Here is a 16,758-nt window from a genome sequence, read left to right as displayed (position 1 = left end):
TGGTACTACACAGCCATAATCCCAGATTGCCTTTCTACCTTCACAGACGCTCCCCCTGCGCCCATGTAACCATATAAGGTCATCCAATCAGACACCCGACAGGAAGCGAGGGGTTTCTACCTCTTCACCCACATTCCAATATTCCTTTTATTGGAAAGATGGCGTATAGAAGGACTTAGAATGGCCCAGACTCTTAATTTTATTCATTTCCCAGGGTTTAGATTCACAAATCTCCGTCCCAAGCAGGCGATTCTTCAGTCAGGGTTCCAATTATCGAGGAGAAAAAACAAGATTCTTCTATTCTGATGTCTTGTGTGCATTTTATGATTCACTTTGGAATACTTCACTGTCAGAGAAGATGTTTTGTTAACATTTAGAGTAAAACTAAAGATGATAAAGTAACCATAGATCTCTGAATATAGTGCTTTGTTCTCTGCCTGTATTTGATTCTGTTTTCCTACTTTGTATCTGACCTGTCCACCCTGTAGATGTGTCTGAATCTTTCTCTACTGAAATGCAATGACCTGTTTTCTGTGCCGCCCCTCAGGATGGAGGGAGTTACTACTGCAGTTTCTTATTGTACCGGATTCTTTTTTAAGTTTGTAATAAAAGCAGATTGGCAACAAAAAAAATGTAAGCATGGGAAATAAGCTGATTGTGTTGTGTTGTGTTCACTCACTTCTGTTCAGTCACAACAGTCGAGCTGGGAGACGTTTGATCTGCAGCTCAGAGAGGAATGACATTCTTGTACTGGTGGATTGCCAGATTGCGCAACACCACCCTCACCCTTGGCTGCCCCCCCCCCCCCCCCCCCCCCCCCTCTTCTTTCATCCTCCAGCTCTCCTTTCTGTCCCACTCTGGTTTCTCTCTCTCTCTGGATGCAGACAGCATACAGTGTGTGTGTGTGTGTGTGTGTGTGTGTGTGTGTTCTATGGCCAGCACACACGCATGCGCTCTGCAATAGGATGAAATAAACACACGCGGTCCACGGCTGAGCTCATCCTTGGCTCTTGGTCGCCCACTCGCTGCGTCCCATCCTCCCCCCACACACACACACACACACACACCACCACCATCCCCCTCCCCCTCCCACCTCCGTCTCTCCTCCTCTTCTCCTTCATCCTCCCGAGTCCCTAGCATCCTCCTCCATCACACTCCCCTCCCTCCCTCCCTCCCTCTCTCCCTCTCCCTCCCTCCCTGTCTTTGCGCCTGCTGCTGTTACGCAACATTGCTCCCCTGTGTGTGGATGTGATCATTACGCAACATCTCCTACTCCTCTGGAATACTGATGAGCGGCAGGGCAGAGGCATGGGAAGGACAATGAGGCAAAACAAAGACTCCAGATCACATTGCGTGTGTGCGTGTGTGTGGGCACGTGCGTGTCCCACACAGCTTCAGTTGTGTATTGATTCACTGCGCTCCTGCTGCAGCTGCTCCGTGACTCAGGCAAGGTCAGAGTGAGCGCTCACGTTTCAATAGACTTTATTTCATATGCATGATACAAGATACAGTCAGGACACGGTACTGCAACTGCACGTGTCCTACACATTCATAGGACAGTAAAAAAAACAACAACAACAACAAAGTATATCATCAGTTTATATGAAAAGAGAAAAAGAAAACATCACAGAAGCCAAACAGCCCCCTGTCTGTCACCAGGAGAACTGCAGAGCTACTTTGAGCAGTAAAGATCAGATTGCTACATACTGGATGCTGTTATAGTCTTGATATTGGTTTATTGTTTTCTTAGCGAGTACTCTTCATCGTTTCCAATAACATCAAATATACAAAGTTAGTTACATATACACAGATCATAACGCATACGTCTCATCTCTGTGTCTGTCATGGAACGAGACAAACAGAAGAGCGCCAACCTGTCCAGTGTATCTAGATATAGATCAACCATTGGTCAATAGAAAATAATCCACACAGTGATCAAAACAATCCCCGTCAGCTGATGTTCACCCCCCCCTCCCCCCCATCAGGACTGATCATCGCACAGGAGAGCTGGTGCTAGTATGCATGCTGTAAACGCACAACCTATAGAAATCTGTACAGCTGATGACGGATGAACCATCTGGTAACAGTAGAGTTGTTTGTGTTTTCAGTGAGAGTTTACAGACGTAAGTACACTTGGTGTGAAAAGATTCAGGAAGGAAAACAAATCACCAGGACAACGACTTCACTGGGTTTCATGCATTAAATCCCAAACTACAGGGGATCTGAGGTGGAAGCACAGAGGACTTTGGGGAGGGCGTTTCTCTAGGTGAGCACATCATACACTGACCTTAGACACAGAACATCAGCACTGGGATCAAAATGGAGCATGGAGGAGAAATCCAGAGCCTTATTGCCTCCTCCTTTCTCTCCATCGTAACAAAACAACAATTCAGAGATATTTGCATCAAACGCTTGAGATGTCAAGTGTCGTAACAGTCTGAGATGTGTGGCGAAGGAACAGAGTCTCAACAATGAGCTGCAGCTTCTGTGCTTTCTGTTTCCACCGCTGCTGCTGCTGCTGCTTCAACGCCGGCTAAAGGTTTCACCATTCAGCAACAGAGCGGGTGTTGGATGAGGTAATCATGAGTGCGCCCTGTCCTTGGTGTGTATATATATATATATAGATCTATATAGAGAGGGAACATAGAACTGTTATTATTATAATAAAGCTGGTTTCAAAAACAGCACAAGCACAGTTGAACTATTGGATTCCCTGCTCCATCATCATCATCATCGTGGGTTCAGTGAGGAAGATCATTCCTTGAGAACAAATATAAAAAGATCTGACACGTGGTCGTACATCACATTATCACCATCTGAATAAATACAGATTATTTGGCAGACATGAGGAGCAGTAAGGGGTTAATAAGAGACACAGTCAGAGTCCCTGTCTCACTCTGGATATGTACAACTCTGAGCCTGAACAAGACGCTGGCAATGAGCAGTCAAATAAACATCCCTGCATGAAAACAAACCATCGTGTGTGTGTGTGTGTGTGTGTACCTTCAACAGCAGGTAATACATCTACAGGGGAAACACACACACACACGGAGTCGACACAGAATCATCAAAATGATCCTGTCTAATAAAAGGTGAGTGTGTGTGTGTAGAAGGTAAATAAAGCAGAGGAGCTGCTCTCAGCTGTCATGCATAATGGCCTCACACTGCTGCTGTAAAGAAATGACCTCGCCCTCACACACTTCAGAGAAAGTGCAGAAATGGTCGACACACAGATGGGCAGAGAAGAATAGGACCTATACACACACACACAGTGTTTGCGTGTGATCCAATCAAAAGAAAAGGAGGAACTGTCACTCCGTCTCCACCGTAGCTCCGCCCCCTTCGCCTTTGAGGAAAACCAAGTCTCCGTCAGAAAAACTCTGAATCGGCGCCCCGGCTCCTTCGATCAACCGACCCGTCCTTCCTCCTTGAAACAAAGTACATACACAATTTCAAGCGCACAAGCTGAAAGTGTGGGACAGGAAGTGTGCGGCAGTCAGGATTGTTACTCATGCTTTGGTCGTCTTAGAAACCAGATGCTATGCAGAGGTGTAAATGCTTGTGTGTTGCGTTCAGAGGCCCGTGGTTTCTCTTTGCACCACCCTGCTCTCCCCCCTCCCCTGCCCTTGAGTCTCTTGAAGCCGCCTCCAGACCCGAGCGGATTGTTGGATGAGTGTATGAGCGCGGGAGTGTTTGTCTCTTTTCCTCTCTGGTTGTAAGAGCCAGGCGCTCTCCACCTTGCTGTGACCGCCGTTCCTCCCGATGTAGCTGCCTGGCCGCCTCCCAGCGTGTGTCCCAAAGCTCCAGACGTGTGGGTTTGGTCACGCAGCGGCCGTTGGTCAGCAGAGACAGCGGTGCAAACGTTTGTGTCTGTGTTGAGTTCGGCAGGGGATGTGGGGGTTGGGGTTTGACCTTTTTTTCTCCTGGCTGGTTCTGGGTTCTCTCTACAGGGGGCCGTACCTGGCCTCGTACCGGGCCAGGGTGTTTTTGCAGCGGCCGCAGTCCTTGCGCAGCTCGGCCACTTGCTGCCGCAGTGCCGCGTTCTCCCGCTCCAGGAAGGAGGCGCGCACCGTGATCTGGTTCTCCTTCAGCCGCCGCGCGTCGCGAGAACGCTTGGCCGCCACGTTGTTCTTCTTCCTCCTGCACCAGTATTTCTCATCCTGGGGACGAAGGAACAAGCAAACATCTGTGTGGTGAGAACATCCCCCAAGCTTTAATCTGTAATCCACAACAATCCCTGCTTCTGTTTGCCCGGTACAACACTTTAATCTGGACCAGAACAGATTATTATGATCTCTGCACTTCTCCCCGTTCGGCCTCTAACGTGTCCGACTGAACTCACCTTCTTCTCGTCGGGGACAAACACTTTCTTGGCCTTCTTGATCATGGGTTGAGGCTTCAGCTCGTCCTCGGAGAACTTGTGCTTGCGCGGATTGAAGAGCTCTCCCCCCGGCACGCTGGACAGCACCAGGTCCGTGGGGTCCGGCTGGAAGTTCACATCCACCTCTATGGCATCTGGGTCAACAGGGGAGGGAGGGTTACGATCCACAGCAGAGCAATCTATGAACACGGCGAGAAAAGGTTCGCTCAGGTATGAAGAGGCCACAGCAGGGAACTCACTGCAGGATTCCTCTGTTTGTGATTTTAGTATTAAGGTTGAAACTAAATGCTGTCCTTCACACTGCCTGAGAGAGTTTGCTCTTAACAGCACAAAACTCAGAGGTGACACTAACTCTCCACATGAGCCTATCTGGAGGATGAAACACATCATCCACCAGGGGGCAGTGTGGGACAAAGAAGCCTGATCGTCCCTGATCTGCACCAAAACAAAACAAAGGGAGTTTGGAGTGAAAACATCCAAACAATCGAGGAGAGCTGAGTTTTGTTTAGGTTCTGAAGTGATAAAAGAGAACTGTTATCCCACATTCAGCGACCTCTCCAGTGGGAATACCAGAGAGGTCACTGGGAATACCGTCCATCCCCATTCCCACTAGAGACATCAGGACTGTGGGACTGTTTTACTATGTGACTTTAAAGTGAAGATATGTGGAGTGGCCGTTAGTGAGACTAAACACTGCAGGTCATTTTAATTAGTCTGTACTTTAATGGACCAAACAAAGAGTCTTTAATCAATAAAAGAATGATATGTTAGAGTAATTCCCTAAACTGTGCCTTGTACTCTTCACCTCACCAAAACCAATCAGAGTAACTCACCTGTTTTGTTCTCCTTCTCTTCCTCCTCATCTGGGACCTCTGCAGATTCCTCTTCCTCTTCCTCTTCTTGCTCTGGCTCTTGTTCTTCTTCTAGCTCGGGCTCATCCTCTTCTTCCATCTTGGCTGGTTGAAGCGTAGTAACTGTCACCTCCTCCTCATCTTCATCCTCAGGCTCTGAGGTGGCAGCAGCAGCAGCAGCAGCAGCAGAGGGAGAAGATGCTGATGCAGAGACGGGGGCAGCAGCAGCAGCAGGCGTAGTAGTAGAAGTAATAGTGGCTGTGGCAATAACCTTAGTAATGCTTCGTCCGTTGCCTTCATCTAAGGTCACACTCAGAGACTTGTGCAGCTCCTCTTCCTCCAGGCTCACAGGGATCCCGTTCTCCAGGAGGAACTCGTCCAGGTCCATGTACTCCAGGTGGAAGGTCTCTCCATCATAGGGAATGGTCTTCTCCCAGATTGCCGGGGTGAGGGAAGCCGATACCCCGACACCGCCGCCTCCCACGACCACGACGCTTCCAGGACCTCCGCCGACAATGACACTGGGTGCAACTGCACCGCCGACCTCCACTTCCTCAGGAGAGCACAGCTTCTCTTTGTCTATTTCTGTAATGAAGGAGAGAGGAGAGTTCAGCCAAACAACACACACACCTGTATGGAAGAAGTGGCGATTGGGTGTATATGACAAGAGTGTGTGCACAGAAAGAGGGGGACACGACGACTAGAGGTGTGGGCAGAGACGAGGGGGGCGAGGAGGCGTGGTGGTGCAACATCCCCCCAAAAAATGTGGTAAACAAAGATAAGATACAACCAGAATGCAGAGAGAGGACTTTGAAAATGTGGAAAATTAAGGAAGAGGTTTAAATGCAACAAATGCCTCATTGATTTTGGAAAAAGCAGAAGATTTTATATAAGTTTGTAGCCTAAAATCATTAACCACACGGGCCAATGCGAGATCAGGCAGATCAATGCAGAGCCGCCGTCGGTCGCTGTCACTCGGCGCCTTTGTTGTTCTGCTGCAGCGCTCCAGGAGAAGCAGAGAGGAGCAGGAACTTCTTGTTCTTTTAATTTCCTCGCAGTCCCCGACGGAGATGAAACGGGGGAGACTCGGTGCAACACATGGCTCTTACCTCCCACATCTCCCCCAGCACAGACTACAATGATTTATTTAAGAATATTATACCTAATTATGCTGTTTAATAAGTAAATTGGTTGATGACTTAGTTTCAAAGGCGACAACAAACTCTCATATTTGAAGTTTTTTAGCTGGATTGTCTTACCGTCGTCCCCTTCCTCCAGGATGTTTGGTGGAGGAATGTCCATAATTTTCTTCAAAACAAACGGGAAAGACTTGTGTGGAGTCGCTTTCGCGTCCTTTGCACTGGGCTGAAGAAGCGCCACTGCCACTGCGGTTTTACCAGGCATTGTTTCCTGTCAAACACCCGACCAAGCGGGCAGAGATGCGGTACAGAAGAAGCTTTCACTCGGACTAAAACCCAAACGAGCCTGCGCGTCTCTGTGTCCCTGCTGTCTATTCCCGCTGGTCAACAAGAGGTTTGAACGAACAAAAGTCCACTACACACACAGCCGCTCCGTGTTCACTCAGTATGCCTGTTAAACCACCAGGCCACGCCCCTTTAGGAATACTGCTCTTTGATTGGTCGCCCCTGTAGCTGATTTGAATATATAGTAAGCAGCTTTGTATAGACGCGCTTCTGCTTTGCAACTGTCTTTTTCCTTCCCAGCGCTCTAACAGTGTTTTAGTGTCAAACAGTCTCATCCAGCCAAAGTGTTTACACCGTATAAACGATAATATAATGGATGAAGACGAGCAACGAATCTGTAGTAGCGAATATTCACCGGACTCAGGCGAGCGTCTGAGTCTCAGCAGCGCGTGCGTCCTGACGAGAACAAACTCCTCGTGGCCAAACACGTGCGCCCCGCCCCTCTCTGCTCACGTGAAAGTACAATCTGCGGGAGGGAGGGGGGCGTGACCAGTACGAGCCTAACCGAGCCTGCGGACGGACGGGCACGCGGAGACGGGAACTGCATCGGAAGACATTATTGTTATTATTATCCTAATTAAATACAATATTACTTATGTGTTTACAGTGCTATTTTGTCGTTGCCTCACCACGAAAATACACTATTTCGACAGCATCCCACTTCTAAATTATAAAGTAAACCTATGCAACAGTAGTCCAACATGTTATTTCGTGTATAAATGAAGTTGTGAAGTCGTTGTTTTATGTTATTTAGGTGACGAGGCTACGAGTTCAACTCTCGCTGAACCAAAACAATGTCACATTTCCGTGCGCGCGACCTGCCTGGGGCGCGCGCGCGGGACCGTGTGAACGAGAGTGTGAGTTCAGGAACATTATGTTCTCACATGCGAGCACCGCCCAGCGAGCCACAATGCTCTGCTTTTCCCTTTTGTTTTTGTTGACAACATCGCCCTCAACTTTATAGTAAACAAAGACTGTAGTGTCTGATGTTTTTGCTGAGATGAAACTAGAAATGTTTAAATGGAAAAGCTAGAGGGGTGAGGACTGATGTACCATTGCTTGTGTCTGATTTTCATTGATTTGTCCTTGCAGTGGTGCCAGTTTGTTAGAAATAAGTGAAGTTAAACCCATTTGGGTCATTTAGTCAAATAAAGCAGTGAGAAATACAAGGAAAGGGAGCGGTGACATGCGTATCACCATATCAGATTCAACTTGAATAAACAACAAATGACCTAGTCTGACCTCTAACAAATGACAATGAATATCATATTTCTAGAAAACTTCCGAGAATACCTGTTCAGAGCTTTGTTTGTGCAGTGTGTGTCCCTGCTGTGAGCAATCGAGTCAAGTTACCTGAAAATTTCCTCACTTTGCTGTAACTGAATATTGGTCACTCATGACCTCGACAAGTAACTGTATATAGTTAACTTTTTCTCTGTGTCAGTTGGATCGATGTCAGGGCATGTTTGTGGAGGCAAGGACATGGTTGTGTATTGCAGTTTACCCTCATCAACATATTAAATCTGGTTCTGTGTTTTACTCCAGTCATATGTCTCAAATTAAACCTATCAGCAAATCTATACAGTCTTCTTCAGAAAAGCCAAATGATCGCTATTCTGAGAGCAGACAGGGATATATATATATAAATATATATATATATAGAGAGAGAGAGAGAGAGAGAGAGAGCAGACACCATGGTGTTATAATATCAGCAGACAGCATGTAACTAGACAAGAAGTCTTTCCAAACGTGTATTGAAGTGCACATGTCACATGCCTATTCTAAGAAAAGCATTGACCATAATGACATACGCCAAAGGCAAGTATGACTTTGGATAATGATTATATTATTTCAGGGTGAATGGGACATGTAACAGTTGCACCAAAAATAATACAGGGTTTATTTTCATGTTTTTTCAGTCAGCCATTAATGATAGCAATACAGCTTTCAGACTTTGTGGCAAAGAGAGTAGCCACGAGTCGTGAGATGAGGCCAATCCTTTGGTCAAGTGTCTGTGTCCTATAGTTACAGTTATGTGTTTGTACATATGTACTTTGTTTCCGACTTGTTTATCCACTTGGTGTGTGTTTTCTCACCTGGGGATTGTCCTTAGAAGGAGGGAAGAAAGAACAGAGTATACTTCCTTTCAACTGTTGAAATAAGTTATATGTACTCCAAAGTTATTTTTATGAAATCCTTAACATACAGTTAAGATATGATGTTGGATTATGTCGAGGTGGTGGTGCAGGGTGCCTCCAATGTGCTAAAGAATGCAAAATGAAATACTTCATAATCTTTGTATCAAAATCCTAGCAGTGGTTTTCATATATAATTACTCACAGAGGAACAGCAATCTGTAATACTGTATTATAGAGTATTATAGTATGTATATGCCAATAACAATCACAAACTGTATGTGATCATTCTGTCAAGTCAAGTTTGTTCTAAGCCTTATCTTCTTTCTTTCTTATTTGTTTACTTAACTCGGACATTATTTCTTTAATATCAGATGCGCTGAATAGTCTTTATATACTTCATCATTATTACGTGTAGTCAAAGAAGTAGCTATTGTGTGTAATGAGTCAACCAGAAGTGGCTGCACACTGCTCTCGTGTGGACACGATTGGTAAAGTTGATAGAAGTGAATTCATTCAATTTGTTTCATTTACTACCTTAACCACCGACATATAAAATAGGCTTTATCATTTCCCGACATATTACTAGGTCATAATGGCAACAAACAGTGAAAATAACTGATTAACTAGTTAGTTGAAGTAAGTACACTTTAATGTACTGTTAAATCATGTTAACGGTCAAAGAAGAAAGGTGCACTATGCCTTTAAATCGTGCGACATGTCGTAAAGTAAACCTCGCGTGTCGTAAACATTCACGTGGAGAAATAAGCCTTTCGCGGCAGTGTCGTTTCACCTGTGTATTTGTTTATATTATCAGACGTTATGGGTTTCTTTAATCGTATAGAGCGACTATGAAGAGTAGAAACAGAACATGTTTCCCTGACGAGTAAACTAAAGCGAGAAAAGGCCGGTGGGCTTCATCTCTGGGGTTCAGGTAAAGTCACATATAGTGTCGCTCGCTTCTCCATCAGTCTCTGCCAGTCCGGCCTGAAACATGTTCACGTTGGTGGAGATGGTCGATACTGTCCGAATCCCTCCGTGGAACTTCCACAGGCAACTGAACGACGCCATAGCTGAGGAACTGAACAAGAAACTCGCCAACAAGGTGTGTGTGTGTGTGTGTGTGTGTGTGTGTGTGTGTGTGTGTGTGTGTGTGTGTGTGTGTGAGAGAGAGTGTGTGAGTGTGAGAGACAGATCCAGCTCGTGAGGGACATGGGGACAGAAGTAATTTTGGGTGTGATTGATTTGCTAAACTGTCCCGCCCTGTTGGCTGCAGGTGGTCTTCAACGTTGGCCTCTGCATCTGTCTGTATGACATCACCAAACTGGACGATTCCTACATATTCCCAGGAGATGGAGCCTCACACACCATAGGTACAGCTGCCAAACATCTGTCAGGTTATTGGTACCAGGCACCTTTCACCAGAGAGGAGGGATTGTCTGACCATCTTGTTTGTCCTCCTCTGTCAGTTCAATTCAGGTACGTTGTCTTTCGCCCGTTCCTCGATGAGATCCTGCTCGGCAAGATCAAGTACTGCAGTCAGGAGGGAGTTTATGGTAAGTTTAAGTTGTGTCTTCATAGTGTCCTGCAGGATATCGCAGAATATGGGAATTAAATGTTATTAGACTTTATTGACTGTAAACTAGAAGAGGAGACTGCTCAGGTGTAATTTAGTGCAAACACCAACTTTGATGGACGCTTGATAACTCAACCTGCTCCATGTGTGTTAATGACTCAACCTTCTCCATGTGTGTGTCACAGTGACTATGGGCTTCTTCGATGACATCCTCATTCCACCAGAGTCGCTGCAGCAGCCGGCCAAGTTGTATCCTGACCTTCTGTTGTCTAAAATGCAGTAAGTGTTGAGGTGTTGTCCTTGTGCGATCCGAGCGTCTCAGCTGTCCAGACCCTTCCTTAGCTCTGCCCCCCGCAGCGACGAAGCCGAGCAGGTTTGGCTTTGGGAGTACGAGACAGACGAGGGGGCTCACGACCTCTACATGGACCAAGGGGAGGAGATCCGTTTCCGTGTGACGGACGAGGTCTTTGTGGACACGTCGCCGACTGGCCCTGCCGCCGCCGCACAGCCCGACGCGCCGCCACAGCCGGGACAGCCGACGCCTCCGCCGGTAGAGGAGGAGAAGAAGGAGGCGCCGTACACTCTCATCGTAAGGAGAGGCTCAGCTCTTTCAACAACAACTTCACTATACTGTTAGTTATACTTTAGTATCAAATGTAGTAATGATCCCTAGTGTACAAATGGTGAACTACATCATAATATCAAATCCATAGAGTCCATAAGGCTCCTTCTGTACACCCAGAGGCTTTTACTCAGGTGTTTTCACATGCTACTCCATGTAATCAATAAACTGAATTCAATTTGTCCACCACATATGCTGATGAACACAGATGGAAGTTAGAATGGAAGCATCTGCTACATCATCACAGGCTATCCATTAGGTGTTGAAGTGAAACATTCCAACTTTAAACCCGTGAACTCTCATTCCTGTTTATGAATCACTTGTGTTTGCTGCTTTGCTGGCTGTGCGGGTGAGAGCAGAGTCTGTCCTGTCCCCTGGCCCGCACAGTCCTGGGATGCAAGGCTCAAAATATCAAAGTGCTCCCCTTCACCCTTTTATTTCTCCTTTCAGGGGAGCATCTGTGAGCCGGGCCTGGGACTCCTGTCATGGTGGAACAGCTAACGATGCTGAGTTTGTGACGATCATAAAGATGAGACGGATGAGAGACGATCAGCTGCTGGGCTGTGATCGATGGAGCTCTGATCTGACCCCTTACCACGTGATTCTTATTTCATGTTGGTCATTGTGCTTGCTCCTCGTGGACTCAGCACCCTGAGACAAACTCTTTGACACGGACAAGGACGCTAAGGAGAAGCACAACTGAGACTGATTGACTCTAAACGACCCATCTGACTGTGCAGCCAGAGCAGAACCCTGTGGTCTGATTTGTGCACAGAGCTTCTGTTTCCATCTTCATACTTCACTTATTTAAAAACCACAACAGTCATCTGTGTCCATTCATTTGGTGTGTTTCACATGAAAACCCCTTAACAACACATTTAATGATGTAAACATGTTTCTAACATGTCGTCATTACTTTGGTGTGCAGGTTGAACACGGACACACCAGGCTTTACGTGTATGAGGTCAGTTTTGTGTTGCATAGACGCATAAAGTTGGTCTTGGAGCCATACCATGTTCTCAGTTGTTTACCAAACATATTTTACACTTAACGTTAAGGCACCCTAAGGGGTTTTTGCTGTCTTTTCTTCCCTATAAGTACTATTTTTCTACAACTAGTTATTCTATCACTGATGGTGTGAATGACACTGATTCAGCGCCATCTGGAGTTTACACAGGTCCACTGCTCTAGATAATGAAGGGAACTCTGAACGCTGAACTGAGGTCGGCAGCAGAGTTGCATTCTTTTCAGCAACAAGGGTTTTGCAACTTTTTGTTTAATTTCAAAGGCTCTTACTGAGTCTGTTGGTGCTGCTTATTGTTTGTCTCTTTGCGGCTGATGGTCCAATGGTCAACAGACTCCTCTCTCTCTTTGTCTCTCTGAACTAGCAGCGGTCTCTAGAATGCCCACAGGGTTTGCAGGCTTCACCACATCCACAACATTTACAATAAATAAGCTTATTTCAAAACATGGTGTTTTCTCAGCTGCACTAGTGTCCCATGATGCCTCTGCCAGAGTGAGTAAGATGATCTCCTTATTGTCAACAATACAACTCCAAGATCTCTTTTTCTCTCTCTCTCTCTCTCTCCCCCCTCTCTCTCTCTCTCTCACCCTTGAGCACAAAATGCAAGCAATCAACAGCCACATCATTGTGATCAGATATGCAAATGATCAGTCCTTCCCGGTTTGCTAGTAGTGCTTTGCCTTAATATATAGTTAAACAGTAAATGTGTGGAGTTTTGCAATGAGGTTGTTGTATTTCGTCAATTTCTTGAGCACATTCATAAATGTATGGCTCATTTTCTCAAAACTCTACATACAAAACACACACAAAACACAAATCATCACAAACGCTACATTCCAACTCTTTCAAAGCGGCTGATTGATTAAATTCCAGCCTAATTCCCACATAATACGGCTGACCCTTTATACAACAAATCAACTATATCATGAAAATCATAAAAAATACAATTCCACACCGTCACCATCTGATCTTTCACACACACACACACACACACACACACACACACACACACACACACACACACTCGCATAGCACACTAGCGGGATCTCCTCCAGTTGCGCAGGCTCGACACCCTTGAACGTCACATCAGGGATTTCCGTCGGTCGTGCGTGGATTTACTCGTACTTATTTATTTAATTACTCGTTATATAATACACACCGACTTGTGACACACGCTCACACTACCGCTCGCCCTTCACACACCAGCACGCAGTGAGTATCATATCTGTGAATCTAAGTGTCTGCTGGGTGGGAGTGTGTGAGATGAGATGAGAGGCTTTTGTTGTTGGATCGAGGCGGTGTCACGCGTGGCAGCTGGTTGTTTTCACTCAATGTTAGATATTTGTATTTACTCTTTGCTTATTATTGATGAGTGATCCGCGACACGTTTCAGATCCAGTCCCTCTATGTACCGTTTTCATTTGACCTCTGCTGTTGTGTCCTGCGGGCTTTAAACGCATCGCTCATGTTATTGTTTTACACCATTCTATCACGAATTACGCGTCACGTTTATGCTGGATATCACATGTGAGCTTGAGTTTCGGAAATGATTAGCATTATGAATGACATCATCATCGACATCACTTCGATATTATTCATAAACCAAAACGGATTTATACACACACGCGCTCATTCAAAGGGTTTGATTTGAAATTGACGATTTGTATGTAGAGCTGTAGAAAGGGCAGGGATGGAGGCGCTTACGTCACAAAGCGCCATGGGGGCGGGGCCGGGCGGAGGGGGGGCGTGCGTCGTGCCGCAGCTGATCTGACGTCACGCCTCGGAGACTCAGCGTGAACTGCACTGCGTAACCACGACGCAGCCAGGGTTGGGGGGCTGGGTGGAGAGATCACACACACACACACACACACACACACACATACACCTGTCACGTTTTATCTGCACTAACCATATTCCAGGAAAGAACAGAACAGAACAGGATGTTGTGTTGTACCAAATGTTGCCCAATTTGAAGAATGTGGTTCACAGACAGGAGGGCTTAGTTAATTATTCAGTTTATTGTTGTACAGGGGGAGGAGTTACATTACATTGAGCACACACACACACACACACACCCTCTATTACAAACACAAAGATACATTTGTTTGTTTAAACAAATGTATCCATGTTCTCTCTCTCTCCTCTGTTTTCTCCCTGTGATGTTGCTCCTCCTCTCCACGCTGACCTGACCTGTGCTTCTGTCCCTCACAGCCAGAAGCCGGCTCATCAGCATCAGCATCAGCATCAGCTCGTCCCAGAAGCCCCGACCAATACTTCCTTGCTTCCTTCCTTCCCTCCTACTTCTGACATGGCGGACCACAGCCTCACGTCGCCCTCGGCCACACCACTTCACTCCGCCAAAGCCCCGCTGTCCCTCTCCTTTCCCTTCTTGAGGGAGGGAAGCCGGGTTTGGGAGGAAGGGGTGGAGCGACCTCTACCTCGGGATCTGCCCAGCCCGCTGCCGACCAAGCGCACCCGAACTTACTCAGCGTAAGAACACCAGTGTGGAAGTGTTTCCTTTTCCACAAAACCATTCACTTATACATCTTTATAAAATTTTCAAGGTTTTCAAGTCTCTCTCACCTCTTCTACCATCATCCTCCTCTGTGTCTCTGTAGTCTGAGCCATGAATGATGTCACATAAAGCACAAACTACACTTTTAAGCCTTATTTCCCCCTGTTAGGTGTACGAACAGCATGGTTAACCTGTCTGTCTGCCTCTCTGTGTCCCTGCAGGTCAGTACGCGCTCACTCGGGTCCGGCCTTTAAGGGTGTGTGTAAGCACTTCTCCAGGTCCCAGGGTCACGGCTTCCTCCGGCCCTCACAGGGTGGGGATGACATCTTTGTTCACATCTCAGAGTGAGTGAATTTTACACTGAACATGAGAAGACAAACATCTTTTTACAGACACATCAGACTGTTTTATGCTGTTTTATGCCAAGCTTGAATGACTAAAGTTTAGTCTGAGTCCAAGTCTAAGTCTAACCTCACTGGCCAGTCCTGTTGTTTCTGTTTGATGACCAAATGAAACTGACCACCCCTCCTTTGTGGCTGTTTCAGCATCGAGGGGGAGTACGTCCCAGTGGAGGGCGATGAAGTCACCTACAAAGTTTGCCGGGTGCCACCCAAGTACTTAAAGGTGCAGGCGGTCGAGGTGAAGATCACACACCTCAACCCGGGAACCAAACACGAGACGTGGTCTGGGCAGATCATCAGCTCGTAGGCTGCGGCGGGGAGAGAGACCACGGCCAGAGAGTCCACTGGGTGGTTGGTAGGTGATAATTGATTGACATTCTCTGCTCAAATCTGTTTCAATCTTACCCCTAAGTTTACAGTACTACATTTTTTTACTCTTATTTCAATGACAGGATGGCTGAAGAAGACGTTCCTCAGCCTGCAGATAAGACGCTCTCAGATGAGAAACAGGCTGTAAAAACTCCCTGCTTCCCCCCAGCACACCCCAGACATTGTTGGAGAGGCTCTCTGTCCCTGACACACAAAGCTCCCTCAATCCTTGATAAGGAAAAAAAAAAAGACATTTGACGTTTGCTGGATGTGGAGCAATCAACATTCAAGGACTGATTGTTATTTTTCCTCCTTTTTTGTATGATTTGTACTCGTGAAGCTCAGACTAAGGAGGTCTATGTGGCAGGTGGTGGGGTAGGAGGTGGGACAGTTTGGACACTCCAGGAAACTGGATGGATGGAAGCCCAGCAGGGAGCCCATCACAGGAACAAGTCCCGCCTCCACAACTCCTCCCACCTGAGATCTTTAGACTTGATTGACAGATGAGGTTGTGATTCCAATTTTGGTAAATGATGGTATTTGGTGGTGAAGTTCTTTGCTCATACTGCCATGGATATTGAATTATGAAGTTAATATTTTTGTGTTAAAAATTCAACAACAAAAAAATTCACAACATTTGAAAAACTATGCACAGTTCAGAAGATGATTATTCTAATTCCCTAGAGGGCAGAAGGAGTCAACCAAGATGATGCAGTGCTTATATCTGTGACTCTGGTTCTCTCCATTTTCCTCTAAGATCAAATACCTTAGCTCTCTCTTTAGTCTCCTTTTCTAATGTCCCACTTCTTTTTGTCATGTATTGCCCACACATCACCCATATCTTTGAATGAGTAATAAAATGTAGCATTAGTGATCAGTACAGCTCCACTAAATATTCAAGTTACTTTCAATTTGCATTTATAATCACCTCAACTGCATGTTTTCAACAGTACTCTGCATAATATGTAAATAAACCCAATTTCAGTGGGTTAGGATGAATTTCACAGGCCTCACATACTGCACCAGGAAAGAGTTCTCAGGAAATACAGATACAGAAATCCTTCTATCCACCAGGTGGCGGTGTGTGTCTTATTTTTTTCCTCAGCTGTTGCTTCTGTATGATCTCTGGAGCAGCCTGGAGGAGTGTTGTTGTGAATGCATACACCACTCAAAACGTATTTTCTCATGGTGATGTTTATACAGCCAAAGTCTGTGCAACAGTGTGTTGTTCCTTTGTGTAGTTTGTGAGAGATGACCTACATTAAATACATCTCATCTGCACAACCTCTTTGCATCGTTGGCTCTCTTCCATCTCAACAAGTAATACTGACTGCCCGTCCACTCCTTTGATGCTTTGAGCACAGCAGGGTGTAACTACAGAGCTCATCATCATCATCATC

General features: G+C 46.1%; 3 protein-coding genes across 4 annotated transcripts; 2 read left to right on the top strand and 1 right to left on the bottom strand.

Moving 5' to 3' along the window:
• Window positions 1–1,465: 1,465 nt before the first annotated feature.
• tefb (TEF transcription factor, PAR bZIP family member b) lies at window positions 1,466–6,845 on the bottom strand. Of its 2 annotated transcripts, none has more exons than XM_076150120.1 (4): window positions 6,492–6,845; window positions 5,215–5,817; window positions 4,343–4,560; window positions 1,466–4,160 (listed from the first exon to the last, which is right to left on the bottom strand). In XM_076150120.1, the coding sequence occupies exons 1-4, from the start codon at window positions 6,634–6,636 to the stop codon at window positions 3,945–3,947; spliced, it is 1,182 nt and encodes a 393-aa protein (XP_076006235.1). In that variant the 5' UTR covers window positions 6,637–6,845; the 3' UTR covers window positions 1,466–3,944. The 2 variants fall into 2 exon arrangements, with proteins under 2 accessions (XP_076006235.1, XP_076006236.1); XM_076150121.1 differs by having other exon boundaries at window positions 4,343–4,515; window positions 6,492–6,843.
• Window positions 6,846–9,546: 2,701 nt separating this feature from the next.
• On the top strand, window positions 9,547–12,517 carry polr3h (polymerase (RNA) III (DNA directed) polypeptide H). The gene is made up of 6 exons (XM_076150186.1): window positions 9,547–9,956; window positions 10,128–10,224; window positions 10,321–10,407; window positions 10,613–10,676; window positions 10,785–11,016; window positions 11,500–12,517. The coding sequence occupies exons 1-6, from the start codon at window positions 9,846–9,848 to the stop codon at window positions 11,548–11,550; spliced, it is 642 nt and encodes a 213-aa protein (XP_076006301.1). The 5' UTR covers window positions 9,547–9,845; the 3' UTR covers window positions 11,551–12,517.
• A 1,646-nt stretch (window positions 12,518–14,163) lies between these two features.
• LOC143000728 (cold shock domain-containing protein C2-like) lies at window positions 14,164–16,643 on the top strand. Its single transcript, XM_076150144.1, has 4 exons — window positions 14,164–14,563; window positions 14,810–14,932; window positions 15,134–15,344; window positions 15,442–16,643. The coding sequence occupies exons 1-3, from the start codon at window positions 14,199–14,201 to the stop codon at window positions 15,294–15,296; spliced, it is 651 nt and encodes a 216-aa protein (XP_076006259.1). The 5' UTR covers window positions 14,164–14,198; the 3' UTR covers window positions 15,297–15,344; window positions 15,442–16,643.
• Window positions 16,644–16,758: the final 115 nt, after the last annotated feature.

This window comes from Genypterus blacodes, unplaced genomic scaffold (assembly GCF_046128005.1).
Source record: "Genypterus blacodes isolate CSIRO-AG114 ecotype Tasmania unplaced genomic scaffold, CSIRO-AGI_Gbla_v1 ptg000051l_1, whole genome shotgun sequence".
Classification (NCBI taxonomy): domain Eukaryota; kingdom Metazoa; phylum Chordata; class Actinopteri; order Ophidiiformes; family Ophidiidae; genus Genypterus; species Genypterus blacodes.
This window is presented reverse-complemented; position numbering and strand designations above follow the sequence as displayed.